Source organism: Capricornis sumatraensis, chromosome 4, assembly GCF_032405125.1.
Source record: "Capricornis sumatraensis isolate serow.1 chromosome 4, serow.2, whole genome shotgun sequence".
Lineage (NCBI taxonomy): Eukaryota > Metazoa > Chordata > Mammalia > Artiodactyla > Bovidae > Capricornis > Capricornis sumatraensis.
In genome coordinates this window covers 42,135,209-42,151,145 of record NC_091072.1, presented here as the reverse complement: position 1 = coordinate 42,151,145, position 15,937 = coordinate 42,135,209, and the positions used below count along the sequence as shown (strand labels likewise).

At 42.2% G+C, this 15,937-nt stretch overlaps 1 protein-coding gene across 1 annotated transcript in view; it reads right to left on the bottom strand.

Moving 5' to 3' along the window:
• CSMD1 (CUB and Sushi multiple domains 1) overlaps window positions 1–15,937 on the bottom strand; it is a 1,675,023-nt gene that overhangs the window by 68,646 nt on the left and 1,590,440 nt on the right. Inside the window, exons 51-52 of the mRNA XM_068971399.1 lie at window positions 8,800–8,994; window positions 2,156–2,329 (exon numbers count right to left, since the gene is read on the bottom strand). Coding sequence (XP_068827500.1) covers window positions 2,156–2,329; window positions 8,800–8,994 — 369 coding nt within the window. The remainder of the gene's footprint in view (window positions 1–2,155; window positions 2,330–8,799; window positions 8,995–15,937) is intronic.

The window sequence follows — 15,937 nt, the reverse complement described above, 5'->3', positions numbered from 1 at the left end:
CCACTAAGCAAATGAACATCGAGTTTACTTTCCATCTCACGGCTAAGAGCCGAGGTGGGATTTCTTGGATCACCTCATTCCTTTCTTTGCTGACATGCTTCACTGCAGCTGACGGAGAAAACCTACCCCAGCCACCGCAGCCTTAGGGAAGCACCACGCAACAGCCAATCTCATCACAGAAGCAGGAAAGCAGAGGACGTCTCAGAAGCAGCACTGCCTCCCAGGAAGTACCACATAAATCCCAGGGAGCTGTCCTGGATGGCTGAAACTACAGTGACTACGCTCAACAGGGGCCCCACACACAGGCCTTGTGTTAGAACAGCACAGATCCGAGTCCTGCGCTAATCGGAAGAAAGTCACTTCATGGAGAAGCATGAGGACCTCCTTCTCACATCAGTTACCTGCTTCCTGGTCTGCTGTTTTACTTTCATCCACTTCCTTCAGATTCCTGAGTGCTTCTTCAAATTCCCTCCAGTGGAAAGAACGGATTATTACTATTTAAACTCACTGGTCCTGGCTGAGTTCCTGAAGTCAGCCTTGCCCGCAGAGGTTCAGAAGCCTAAACTTCCCACTTCCACTGCGTTGGAGTGGTTACAAAGCTATCAAGATCACAGGGACAGTTATAAAAGGGGCTTCCCTGGTGGCCCAGTGGCAAAGATTCTGCCCGGAATGCAGGGGCCACAGGAGATGTGGGTTTGATCCCTGGGTCAGAAAGATCCACTGGAGGAGGGCATGGCAACCCACTCCAGTATCCTTGCCTGGAGAACTCCATGGACAGAGGAGCCTGATGGGCTACAGTCCCTGGGGTCACAAAGAGTTCATGTTTTACTGATCACTTGCAGACATGACTAGACCAGAAGAAGCATTACAAGCGCTGCCCTTTAAGCTGCTTACTCAGCAATTTTCATACACTTAATTTTTTCAAAGGAAAAACTTCCAACCCAACTTTCAAAAGATTGTTTTTTTTTTTTAATGTGGACCATTTTGGAAGTCTTTATTGAATTTGTTACAATATTGCTTCTGTTTTCTGTTTTGTTTTTCTGGCCACAAGGCATGTGGGATCTTAGCTCTCTGACCAGGGATCGTACCAGCACCCCTGCACTGAAAGGTGAAGTCTTAACCATTGGATCATCAGGGAAGCCCCTAGAGAGATGGTATGAAGAGGGAGGTGGGAGGGGGATTCAGGATGGGGAACACGTGTACACCTGTGGAGGATTTATGTTGATGTATGGCAAAACCAACACAATATTATAAAGTAATTAGCCTCCAATTAAAATAAATAAATTTAAATTTAAAAAAGTGATCATGTAGAAAATATTAATCCTCAGGGAAAAGAAGACCAAATTATTAACACTATGCACACTTTCTATTTTACATAATTCATTGCCCTTACACTGATGGACATTAATGGCACATTCACTTATTAATGCAATTTAAAACTTTTTAAAAAAAGATAACAAAGGAAAAGTGAAAGTCACACAGTTGTGTCTGATTCTTTACAACCTCATGAACTGGAGCCTGCCAGGCTCCTCTGTCCATGGAATTATCCAGGGAAGAATATTGGAGTGGGTAGCCATTCCCTTTTCCAGGGGGTCTTCCTGATCCAGAGATCCAACCAAGGTCTCCTGCATTGCAGGCAGATTCTTTACTGTCTGAACCACCAGGGAAGCCCTATTTTAAACAATTCATTGTCCTTACATTGATGGACATTAATGGCACATTAACTTATTAATGTAGTTTTAAAAATTTTAAGAAGATAAAATATATGACAATTTTAAAATTTATTTTTTGTGCATTCTATTTTTTTTTAAACATGTGTGTGTGTGTGTGTGTGTGTGTGCATTCTAAAACCATGAGGGCATTCGAGGGCAGTGCTATCTTCAGCCACTCTATGAAATATTTTGTGTGTCATTTAAGATGACATGTGACCTGCATTTATTGCTCAGATTTTTAAAAATCCCTTTAGATACTTAAAGAGGAAGTGATACTCTAAAGAGCAGCATTAAAAGCCAGGTGGGATTTAGTTAGTCTCAGTCAGAGCTTTCATGGCGAGAAGTACCAGGTTCTGTCTTGCTGATTTCCATCTTTGAGGTGTGTTCTGAACTGAACTGAACTGATCTGAGGTAAAGCAGCGCCCTTGGACAGTTTAACTCACCCAGACAGCGAGTCTCAGGGCCGCTCCAGAGCCCATTGGCTAAGCATTCTCTGACGTGGGATCCCACGAGCGTGTAGCCCGAGTTACATGTGAATATGGCTGTGGCCCCATAGACCGTCAGCGTTCCAATCTTGTTCCCATTTGGGGGAAAGGATAGGCTTCCGCACGAGATCACTAGAAGGAAAAGAGAAACAGAGTGAACTTTGTTGCAGGTCTGACACAGACTACTCTCTGTGTAAAAAAAAAAAAACAACAAAATCTCAAGTCTTTATTATCATTGAGAACCCGGGGGTCAGGGGTGTCATCTCAGAGAGAGATGACCCATCACCTGGGAAGTTTAATTTCCCTTCTCTTGTATCCTTGGAATGAAAACTTGAAACTGTAAAGTGGAATCCAAAATAGAATAAGTCCCTTCCTTCACCCATTGCTATTTATTTTTTCATTCTCACAAGTAGCTAAACTTTTCTTTAAATACACAATACACAAATATCTTAGCCTACAAGCAAGTCGGTCCAACGAGTTGGCTTTCTGTCCCCTTTTCTGCTTATATCAATTACAAAAATCACATCCCAGTTACTGACATCCACATGGCGTAACAGGAACTGAGGCACGTGTTTAGTCTTCATCAACTGGTATAAAATGTGTGGGATGAAACCCAGGATGCCCACTACAGTAGAAGCACTGAGTTCACTTTTTCTATCATGTACTATTTGTTGGGACCATGAGCTTCATAAAAATGCTGACTATATGGAACATGTACAGACTTTCTGAAAATTAAAAAAATATAAAAACTAGATATTATAGATATAGGCACCCAGTTTACATGTGTGTTCCAGCATAATTATTGATCACTGACCACTTACAGCCACACAATCACTCCAGGTGGGGAGATGAGTGCAATGGTCACTCTCATTACAGATACTTGTTATACCACCTGACTCCTTGCACTTGCAAAATCCATCGATGTTTGAGCACACACACATACACACACACAAATCAGCAGAATCTCAGGGGAGGTGGGAATCAGAAAGTCATCAAGGCAAACTGCTCATTAGAGGCTTAAATGTGATTTAACAGGTGAGAATGAAAGTGTCTGAAAAGCTCTTCTAAAAGGAGTGATAAAAGTTTCCTACTGCATTAAGTGAGTTTTTATGTGCAAAGGGCTTGGGGCAAAGCCACCAAGTAGCTAAAAATGACTGAGTCCTCGTTAACAGTGAACTGATAAGAGGCAGTAAAAGGAAAAGAGCAAGAACACACATGCTGGCTGCAGGCCACCCGGGGCCCACTCAGCTTTGCCAGTTCCAAGCTCGGTGACACCGCCAACCTCTCTTGGTCTCTGAGCCCTGCTGGTTCACCTCTGAAGGTTGGCGCCAGCTGCGGCCAGGTAGGGCTGTGCACTGAGCTCAGTGAGAGGATGGCAGGCGGGGGCCACTAAAGCAGCGCCCTGCGCCTGGCCGGGGCTGGGCCGGTGCTAAGAGTGAAGGACACCTTCAGGCCTATTTGGGGAACTGGTTCCAAAATCTGAAAACCTTTACTGAAAATTCAAGCGAAGACAATTTTACTGTTTAGACCAATCTTTTGAATTATGCTGATTTTACTCCAAGACCCAAAGCCCTGGTTCTGTTTCAAACAGACATGCAGACACAGTCTGGAAATGTGTGCTCTGGGGACAGCACTCATCAGAAATCTGGAAAGGTCAGCTCTGGAGTATTTCCTGATGAGAACATTATCGTTGTTGAGAGAGCTGTGAGGACTTCTTAGTTTCTGGGATTGCTATACTCTTACAGGGTCATACCTTACGCATTCAGTAATACTGCTAATGCGTTCACTCTTCCACATGTCCATGGGTTTGAGTCAGATTTAGATTTTTTTTACAATTAATTATAATCTTCTCATTATGCCTTTTCTCAAACGTGGTATGAACTTCACCTTGAGCAATGATATTTAAAGATCCTCTTGTAGCCACTCAGGATAGCTGGACTATGTTTTGAAACCTCAGTGTTAGTAAGAAGGGAGGTCTGAGCACACCTCCTCCTGGAGGTCCTGATGCGATCGTGGACCAGCAGAAAGGAGGGTGGTTTCCACATCTGTTCTATTTTTTAGCCTCTGTTAAAAATATCCTGGTGACGAAATTATTTTAGGCTTGTCCTCTACTAAGCTTCACTAGACTATAAATAAGAACTACTGGGACAAAGCATTAGCTTTCCAGCAGCTGGAAATGGGGTCTCAGATGTGGAGATCCGGGGGGCAGAAAACCCGCCACATTAACGAGGTGGGCAGCACCAACCCAGAAGCCCCCTAACAGAAAGAGAGAATTCCTCTACCCTAGAAAACAGATGGAATCCTGTGTCAAATTTCCAAGGGGCAGCATTAAGTCCCTGCTCTTCTCTCCCATCACGCTTTCAAGGATGAAGTCAGTGACCCTCACATGGTGCACAGTCTCGGGCACAGAGCTTGGGCTCTTGTACCGTCCCTAGCAATAGGTAGCAGGGCTCCTTGGAGAAGAGCAGAGTCCATGTTTGGGTGAGGAAAACTCAGGAGGAGCATAAAACACCCTGCCTTTCTGAGGAAACACAGCTGATTTCAGAGATGTCAGACGTTCAAGTGTAAAAGGCACGCCCCCTGGCCACAGGGTGACCAACCGAACAACAGATACTAACAAAGACACAAACCAAAAGGCAAGCAAAGATTTCTGTGGAAGCCAATGGTTTTAGAAAAGGCCGCACATCCTCAAGGACATTCAAAGGAGACGAATAACAAAGTCAGACAGAACAACTCCTGCACAACGCGGTGAGTCAGCGAACGCCCAACCATCTGCAGAGAATGTCTGTGGCCCGGATGCCTGGAGACGTCTTCAGGCCTAGGGCCTGGTGGTGGCTGTCCACGGACCGGACTCAGCATGAGACCCAGCGGATTAAAGTACCTCAGTCAAGAGTCGGGAAAACATACTTCTGAGAAATCAGAAAGAGGGAGGTAGAGATACAATTCATGGATGGCCAAAGCCCAGTCCTGTCTTCTTTTCACAAATGAGAGTGGAACTGGGCTGCCAATGGTTCAGTTTAAGAATCAGTGTGTTTTTCATCTTTTACTATTGTGAGTATGTAAATATTACTGACTAAATACCATTGTCTTACGATTGGTCAATAGAATTCTATATCATTAGAACCACCATTTAATAGAAAAATCTGTAATCACTTTTTATTATTTTTTAATTATTATTTTTTTACTTTATAATATTGTATTGGTTTTGCCATACATCAACATGAATCTGCAAATCCAGATGTATATAAATACAAATGCCCAGGTATTGCTTTTTTTTTCTGGAGCCCTAGATGTGTTTCTAAAGAGCAGTCAGTTTTAAAAACAACTGGACTATATGATGATCTTTTACTTTTATCTAGTTTGTTTCATTTTTTCTATTTAATATTCAGTGCTACCATTTCATTTAGTTTATGTTCTCTAATTTCTCCATCTCTTTTATTGTTGTTCTTTCTCAAACCTTAATCAAGTGTAGTAGAAAAGCTTTTGTATACATATACATATATAGTATGTATAATAGATATATTTTAGAAAATTTAAGGATTATTGCCTAGCTAAAAAAAAATATGACATTTAATTCCACTTGGTTGACTTAGTATGAATAGAATGCTTGATTTCTAATCTATATTCATTCAAAACTTTGATATAGTTTCATGTATTTTGGCATCTAGTATTACAATTAAAATTTTATAAATTTATTATCTTAGTGATTAAAAAAAAGATTTAAACAAGGCTTAAAACTTCTAATCCAAGTCTGAGACTATAAAGAAATACAATGTTATTTTAAAAAAGGAAAGAAAAGAAAGAAATTAACATGTGATACAGTATTATTAATTGAAGGACAGATTTTGTTCCAATTTCACAAAATTTTACTCTAGTGTCCATTATTTGTTTTCATATCTTATTCAAGACTCCACATTGTATTTGATTGCACTGAGCAGCTTCAGCTGCATGCAACAAATTCTGGTAAATTCTCTTTTCATTTTTATTCTTTTACAAATATTTTCTAATTTTCCTTGTTATGGCTTCTTAGATACATTCATCATTTAAAAGTGGACATTTATCCAGTATATGGAATCTAGAAAAATGACACTTAAGAATTTACTTACAGGGCAGCAGTGGAGAAACAGACATAGAGAATAGACTTATGGACGTGGGAGAGGGGAGGAGAGGGCGAGATGTACGGAAAGAGTAACATGAAAGCTTATATTGCCATATGTAAAATAGATAGCCAACGGCAATTTGCTGTATGTCTCAGGAAACTCAAACAGGGGCTCTGTATCAACCTAGAGGGGTGGGATGGGGAGGGAGATGGGAGGGAGGTTCAAAACAGAGGGGATATATGCACACCTATGGCTGATTCATGCTGAGGGCTGACAGAAAACAACAAAATTCTGTAAAGCAATTATCCTTCAATAAAAAATTAATTTTAAAAAGTGGATATTTAATTTGCAAATACATGGGACTTAAAAATGTAATGATATTAATTTCTCATTTAAATGCTTTCTCCTCTGCAATCACCTTCTGTGTTTTTTCTAGTCTAACTTTATTGAGGCTTTTGATGGCTAAGCTGAAGATCTCTCTTAGTAAATGTCACATTGTACTTGAAAACGTGACAGCTATTTGCAAATATCTTTTGGTATTCATTTCTAACACAATTCCACGGTGATAAGAGAACAGAGCCTACAATGATTTCAGTACCTTTAGAACATGACATTTTTGCACCTTGTTTTATGTCCCTTATGTCCCAGTGTCTCCTAGTTTACAGCCTATGGGAACTTGAATAGAATTTGTATCCTACTGTTGCGTGAAAATTGTATGAATCTTAATTATGTTGAGTTGGTTCATAGTGATTTTCAGTTCTACTATATTCTTCTACTTCTCTGTATATTCATTCTATTAATTTTTAAGAGGTTGATATTGAAACTCCAACTAAAAACCTTAATTTATCACTTAAAAATAACTAATATATAGGAGAATTATATGTAACTTTGTTATGTATTTTCTAAGTCTCCTGTAAATGTTATCATACTTACATAATTTAAAAAATAAAAAAGAGAAAAAGAGCAAAATAATCAGTATTTTTGTAAACACTCTTTTAAGTATTAATAGAAGACTAGGGACTTCCCTGGCGGTCCTGTGGTTAAGACTCTGTGCTTCTACTTCAGGGGGTCTGGGTTAAATCCCTAATCAGGGAACTAGCATCCACATGCCATGCAGCAGGGTCAAAATATTAAATTAAAAATAAGTAAATAAATAAATGGAAGGCTCTCCTTGTAAGTGTCCAGCATCCCAGAATGGTAATCTGAGCCTTAAGTATACAAGGCTGGGGTACAGAAGGCAGCCCCCTGTCCAGCACACCCCCACCTTGGGGTCACAGGACAAACAAGGAGGATGGGAAACTGACGAGACTGGCTATCTGCAGGAGCTTTATGAGAACTCCTCACCCACGAAAGGTGAGTCAGCACCTGTGCGCACGTCCCTGTGTCCTGTGTGAAACTGACGGAGGATGTTGGCCGGGAAAGTCTGAAACAGCAGAAGGCAGAGGTCCCGACTCCTCCTCCACTCCCCTTCTGAGCTTAACACCTGACTCTCGGAATCACAGCCTGAGATTCCTGATGGAGGTCACGGGAAGGGGGGCACTCACTAATTCAGGTGTCTAACGTGGAGAACTTCAGCACCTTCAGTGACCGGGCAACCAGTCAGACCAGGACACCCTGGGGAATGGTGAGGGACCCATGAATAAATAAGCTTAGGGCAGGGGTGCTGTCCACTCTCACTCTGAGCTTCCGTAGGTCTGGACCTTTCCTGATCCACCTCCGTGATCCTGGTGAAGAGCATCAGTGGGCGCGTCATCACCATTTGTCCCATTCAGGTTCATAGACTGAATCAGAGTGACTATCACAGACAGTGAAGTGTTGTCTCTTTTGTCCTTTTCCCATTTTTATTCTGCTTTATTCTTGCTAAGCTGGGTGTTTTATAAATTTGACACTGTTCTAACTGCTTGTTTTTGTGATGATAATTTCCTGTGAACAATCCTACTACAGATTGTATATTAAATATGTCTGAATCAAATAGAGCTCTGAACAATACTAATATTGTTTTATTTTTCTATTTATTCATATTTATTATGAAACCCACTCAGAAGCTTAACTGCTTATCTTGTACCTACGAGAATCATAATCTCCCTTTTCAAGACAGTTATTATTTGAGAACATAACATCCTTAGCATAAATGCATGAGCTCCCAAGATGCTAATTAGAAGGTTTGAATAGTCAGTGCATGGCGTAAGACTGATCTTTATAAACGCAGGCCTGGATTTGTTTTTGAGCTGACTTGAATTATCTGAGTATTCTATAATAATATTTCAATGTTTGTAAAATATGATTGTTCACAAAGAAAAGCTAACATTTAACAGTTAAGGCAGCAGTCATATACTTAAGTATGTTGGATAAAAATATACATTCCTCATTGTAATGAAAATAAATGCCATTTGGTTACACCACTAATGCAGAGGATGACAGATGACAGACCATTGAAACGCAGATGCCGCTGCCATCAGGGATGCAGGAGGGCCCGGGGGTGGGGACACACCTGTCACTCACCTCTGCACCTCGGCCTCTCCTCCCCGACACTCCACGTGCCGTTGGCGTGGCACTGCAGCAGCCTCCGGCCCTCCAGGTAGTACCCGGGACTGCAGCTCAGCACCACCTGCGCTCCGTACTCATTCAGGGACCCTGACACCAGCCTCCAAGTGACGTGTTCCGAGAGCTGGGCTTCGATGCCTGGGCAGGTGACCGCTGGAAAGAAACACACTTCATGTTGTCACATTTTTCTTTTTCTTTTTTTTTTTTTTAGAGTAAAATAAATATGAATTTTATTTGTGTGTGAAGGTTTATCTGAACTTTTCAAGTGGTACAGTTCTTTATAGTCAAAATAGATGTAAATGAAATTCATAGTTTAGTTAGCAGGAATTCTTAATAGTAAATTTCAGTACTTTGTAACTATGACAGGAGGATTATTCAATTTCAAAATAAAATTTCCTACTTCATCTTTTTATACATTATGGAATTATGGATACAATTAGGCATTTGTTAAGTGTCAGACCAGGCCTGCTCTCCATGGTGAGGGCCATGGTATGTGGAAGGATGCCCTCACCTGGCATTCCAGGCTTTCCCTACCACCCACAGAGCCACACAGAAGTGATCTTGGATGTCCAGTGCAGTCCACAGCCTCATGGTAAGTGCGCTGGGACATCCTGTAGTGAGATGACATGTGAAGGGATGAACCTCTTGCACAGTCTTGCGGTTCTATGAAAGCGATCCTCAGGTCAATGGAGGCACAGACAGAACCTCTAACTTCTAATTTGTCCCCAACCTCTGAGAAACTTGAAAGAGTAGCTGACTAGTTGAAAAACCAGCTTCCAGCAAATTCAGAAAGTCAGATGCCCTCATTCCCTTCTTCCCCATGTAATACATTCTGCATATTACTGGATTTATTAGCACACACAAAATTGAATGCACATGCATTAATACTGTGAAGAAAAATGTTTTATGAGTTTTAAAGGAGAGAATCTATTCATGCCTTTAGGAAACAAACTAGAATTACAATAGCGACTTAGGAAAAGCAGTAGAGACAGCTGTAATGACAGCAGAAATAGCAATAGTCCTAGCACAGCATTACTGGAGTGGAGTCAAGGGATTTATGGACATGCTGACAATACATGTAAACTTTGGTACGTGTAAGTACGTACATTTTCTGAAGAGTACAATAATACTTAAAATTAATTTTACAACATTGGAAACCAGAACTCTACTTCCCTAAATATGAAGTTACATCAGCTAGTAACAATCACAGACAGCTATCCACAAAGCTGACCTGATTGATTAATTTATTGAGCCTGTAAGAAGCAGCTAGAGATACCATAGGTTTTTTTTCCCCCCAGAATGCTATTAATAAATATCTTTTACTTATAAATTCTATACAAGTTCATTATAATTGAATCAGACATACCCAAAATGTTACCAATATCCCATTTAATCTTCTTTTAATAACTTTACTATTACTATGTGCAAATAAACAGAAAAAAAATAGGCCTTTTTGGTATAATTACAAAAATAATATCAGCAAGGGTTAAAATATGAAAGGGCTTTTCTAATTTGAAAGTAACCCTCTGGACTTCCCTGGTGGTGCAGTGGGTGAGACCCTGCCTGCCGGTGCAGGGGCACAGGCTCGATCCCTGGTCTGGGAAGGTCCCACATGCCACCGAGCAACTGAGCCTGGTGGCCACACCTACTGAAGCCGGTGCCCTAGAGCCCGGGGCCACAGCCACTGCAGCCCACACGCCTGAGGGCCTGTGCTCTGCAACGGGAGCCCCCACAGGGAGGCTCACACACCGCAACTAAAAGGAGCCCCTGCCCACCACCGCTGGAAAGGCCCATGCACAGGAACAAAGACCCAGCACGGCCAGAACAGTTAATTCAAAATTCCACGTGATCACCTCTTTTGCTTTGTAATTATCTGATTCTGGTTTAATTGTTTGCTCGCCTTTCTGTCTTTCTGTTAGGCTTTAAGCTCTTTTATTGTAAACAGTATGTCCTTCCATTGTTTTCTTTTTCCTTATTTTTTTCGAAAAAAGTAATCCTTAGATCTAGTTCTCATAGGTATGTTTTTAGATAAAACAATTATCTAAAATGTACATGCATATTCATGTGTTTTACCTAGTGATACAAATAATTTTTTTCCTAACCATATTACCTTTAGAATTCCAGGCATGATTGCCATTTCTGAAAAGACTTCAATGTCTTTAACTTTACAAATCCATAACTTAATTTCAATCCTACTGCACATTTCAAATAAAATCCATTTCATTTCCCCAAGACAGTGCTTCTAGAATTAACTTGATTGTTTTTAATTACTGAACAATCTTTTATAAACTCTATTTCTGCCAAGAAGGATTCAGTGTTGGCGTGCACAATGGAACAGAAGCTTTATTCCACTAATATTATCCATAGCAGTGGTTTCCAAATTCCACATGATCACCTCTTTTGCTTTGTAATTATCTGATTCTGGTTTAATTGTTTGCTTGCCTCTCTGTCTTTCTGCTAGGCTCTAAGCTCTTTTATTGTAAACACTATGTCCGTCCATTGTTTTCTTTTTTCTTTTTTTTTTGAGATTAATGTCCAACTTAAAGCAAGTGCTGGTGACACCGAGTGTGTCTGTATATAAGGGTTTGTGTGAGTGTATGTGTCCTCTGAAAAGTAACATGCCAAAAAATGTGTTGCAGCAGCAAAAGCAACAAATAAACAAACAACAACAATAATAAAAAACCCACAAAGAAACTGAGGCAATAAAGCATATGGGTAGAAACTGAGAGTAAAAAAGAAAAAAGTGATAACCAGAATAAATATTTATCCAAAGCCTATCTTGCCCTTTGTTTACTAAAGGAAGAGAGGGGAAGGGTGGAGCTTTCCAGAAATTTCTGCAGATGTGATTTTATTTGATATTTTCAAAGACACTTCAAGGAAGAGAATGTACAGAAATGTCTGAGTCTAAAGCCTACTATGTTTATTCAGGTGGTGATATCTGAGTTATGCTAACAAGGAATATAGCAGAAGACCGGTCCCTGCAACCTGTGGTTACTGGACCCCCTCTTGGTAAGCTTCCCTACATGCGGGTCTTTGCTCACAAAACAAGGCAAACATCCCCACAAAAGGATCTCCCTGCCCTGACCTGCCAACCAAGACGTCATAGACAATGCACTTGGCCCGGAAGCAAGGGAGCCATAGCCTGCACCGGACCTGGGGGCCTCGTAGGGGAGCCAGACCAGAAACTTCTGCATGCCCGGCACGCCTGCCCATTCTCCTGGAGGAATGTTGAGGAGCAGTCCAGGTCCCCAAGTCAGAAACCTGAGAAGTGTTCTCATGAGCTCACCCCCAGTCCCCACCCTCGGTCACTGCATTCCTTTCTCACAGGCACCTTCCCCACTCACCAGTCAGCTCTGAACTGTGGGGAAAACTCCACCTGCCTGCACTCAAACCAATATCATAGAAATATTAATTTCCTTCTGCTTCTTCATTAAAAGACCATGTGGTCTCTTACTTCTGACTTCAGTATAATGTTTTTGAAACTAACTCATGTTAAGCCATACAGCTGTAGGGCTTGTTTGCATTTCTAAATATTCTCCATGGATCAATGTATCCATTCTTTAGCGATAGCCACGGGGGTCATCTCACAATCTTGGCTTTTACAAAGTGTAGCTTTGATCATGTCCTTAGATGAACATCCTTATGCCAACCTGTAGATATTTTTCTAGGGAGGAACTACTACTGGCTCTTAAGATATTTTCAACTTTAGGACACACAACCAAATGCTTTTCCAAGGAGACTATGTCAACTTACCACCTTCGCCAGCAATGCATTAGAGTTCCACTGGTCTCACATCTCTGTTGATGCAGGTAGCTGGTCTTTTTATTTTGTAAAGTTGTATGTCCTGGTGTCGGGTATAGTGGTATCTATTTGATATTCTGCCTTCTGCTCAATGGAACTCCTTAATCAGTCTTTAATAAGCATCCTTCAAATATCTTTACCCTTTCTAAGTTTGCCTTTATCAGGCTCTTATAAACATAGGTTTTAAAGAATAAAAGTACTAAAACTTAACATATATTTACTTTTTCCTTTGTTACTATTTTGTGTGTGTGTATGTGTGAGCTTGCAAAGTCTTTACCGACCCAGGCTTATGCAGGTGGGCTGGTGGAAAGCGGAAGTTGTCTTTTCACAGATTTATGTTCCATCTTTTCCATTTAGCCTGTTGTCATCCCACCTTGGTTGTATCTGCGTTGTGGGGCAGGTTCAGACTTTCCCATGTGAGTGTCCTGTTGAGCCACATATTGAAAAGACCTCTGTGTCTTCCCTCATTAGGATGCCATTTCACTTTGTCAAAAGACTAACCAACATTGTCCCCGGGTCTGTATTTTCTGCCATCAGTCTCTTTCCTCGGGCCAGCACCACCCCATTTAAAGCCTGTGCCGGTGTAGTACAACCAGGAGTCAGGTGTGCTGTGGAAATGAGCCACCTGTGATTCGGTCTGTCTATGTGGAGACATATGAGAAGGACTGAGAGGAGGCACACCTCGTGTTGGGGAGTCCACTCCACAGCTGGATCTGAGGGGAGGGTGAAAACGGATGCTTCTGGTTTGGAGAATACACACACACACACACACACATGAGGGCAGAGCCCAGGAACTCCTAGGACGTGGGCTTCAGACCTCAGAGGTGAAAGGAAATGAGAGGATGATGTGAGGAGAGTCGATGGAGCATCTGTGGGCAATGAAAGAATGTGTTGCCTTGTGACACAAAAATATATGTGCACATACATCACACAACTATGTACACACACACACATGTACACACATACACATATACAAATTATGTAAGATCCTGGCATCCAGTCCCATCACTTCATGGCAGATAGATGGGGAAAAAATGGCAACAGTGACAGACTTTATTTTGGGGGGCTCCAAAATCATTGCTGACAGTGATTACAGCCACAAAATTAAAAGGTGCTTCCTCCTTGCAAGAAAAGCTGTGACAAACCTAGACAGCATATTAAAAAGCAGAGATATCACTTTGCCAACAAAGGTCCATCTAGTCAAAGCTATGGTTTTTTCATTAGTCATGTTTGGATGTGAGAGTTGGACCATAAAGAAGGCTCAGTGCCAAAGAACTGATGCTTTTGAATTGTGGTGTTGGAAAGACTCTTGAGAGTCCCTTGAACAGCAAGGGGATCAAACCAGTCAATCTAAAGGAAATCAACCCTGAATATCCATTGAAGGACTGATGCTGAAGCTGAAACTCCAATACTTTGGCCATCTGATGTGAAGAGTCCACTCATTGGAAAAGACCCTGATGCTGGGAAAGATTGAGAGCAGGAGAAGGGGACGACAGAGGCTAGAATGTTTGGATGGCATCACCGACTCGATGGGCATGAGTTTGGGAAAACTCTGGGAGATAGTGAAGGACAGGGTAGACTGGCGTCCATGGGTTCACAGAGAGTTGGACACGACTGAGCAACTGAACAATATCAATATTGATTATACAAATATAAGACATAAATATAAAAGATTACATAAATCAATGCCTAATAATTTAACAGGAGATTATTTAGAAAAACTAGATGGCTTCTTTTGTGTTCTTATTTTTTAAAATTCCTTCCCACAGCATCAATACTTTGAAGGGTTAAAAAAGGGAAAGAGAAGAGAAACACAGGCTACAGGAGGAATGTGGGCGCACGTCACACGAGGGAGCTGCGTGAGTAAGCGATAGAGGACTGGGCGCGTTACTTGATAACGATGTTTTCCTTTCATGACATCAGACTTCACGGAATAAGGCAAAGCTTGAGCAATGTGTGGACTGACAGTCTCCCTATAGCTGAACCAGGAGCCAGGGCAGAGACGCGAGGAGCAGATCGGAACAGGAGGGAGACGGGCATCGGTGGAGGTGTGGGGGAGCAGGGCCGGGCGCCCGCAGACGGCTTTTGCCAGGGGGGCTGTCACTGTGCCCGGGGCGGCCCTGCCACTCAGAGGCCAGCAAGTGACCATGAGCATCTCCCTGAGACCCACAGTGACAGGGCGCAGGTACAGTCAGAAGGCAGCAAAGCAGCTTGCGGGCGGCTGGGCTGACATTCTCAGAGAAAGCAGTTTGTTCTTCCTAACAGAACTGTCTCGGGCTAGCATCCATGGGGGTTTCCCCAGGCACCTGCCAGCCCCCCAGCTGCCTGAGGTCATGGGCTTTTGAGTCCTGCTGCTTCCACAGATGTGCTCACCCAGTGTTTCCAGAAATAGACACCCTTTTCAGACTGCACGTCTAAGGGCATATGTAATTTCACACTAAATGATCCTCACAGCCACACGGGGTCAGGGGACACCAGTGGTCTGGTTGTTATTATCAGTATTTTACAGACCAGCCAGTGAGCTCAGGTCCCCCAGCCCAGGCAGGACCCCTGTCTGTGCACCTCTGGGCCTGTCATCCCCTCCACCAGTTGACGAGGGCACTTACTCTGTAAGGGACTAAAACAAGTGACACCAACTACAGCAGTGAGGACTCTGGGCACATCAGCATATGAATAGCACCCAGGTAATGACAACTGTTTGGAGAAGGCAATGGCACCCCACCCCAGGATTGATAGAAAGTGCTTCATCTGCCAGTTCACCTCATATTCCTTCCTTTTTAAAACACAGAAATACAGATTATCTTCTATCACCTTAAAAAAAAAAAAGCACACAACTCTTATGGAATAATTTTCTTCTATTTCAAAAAAATTCAAGAGCAGATGTACAGATAGCCACTCTCAAGTCACATGGTCATTTGTATTAAGGGTTGACATGGTTGATACAGTTTTGTATAAAAACGCCTAAATTACTGTTTAGAAGTGCTCTTCTCAAATCACAGAGAAGGCAATGGCACCCCACTCCAGCACTCTTGCCTGGAAAATCCCATGGACGGAGGAGCCTGGTAGGCTGCAGTCCATGGGGTTGCAAGGAGTCGGACACGACTGAGCGACTTCACTTTCACTTTTCACTTTCATGCATTGGAGAAGGAAATGGCAACCCACTCCAGTGTTCTTGCCTAGAGAATCCCAGCCTGGTGGGCTGCCGTCTATGGGGCCTCACAGAGTCAGACACGACTGAAGTGACTTAGCAGCTTCTCAAATCATACCCACTGAAGGCACAGACAATAAAGTTTCT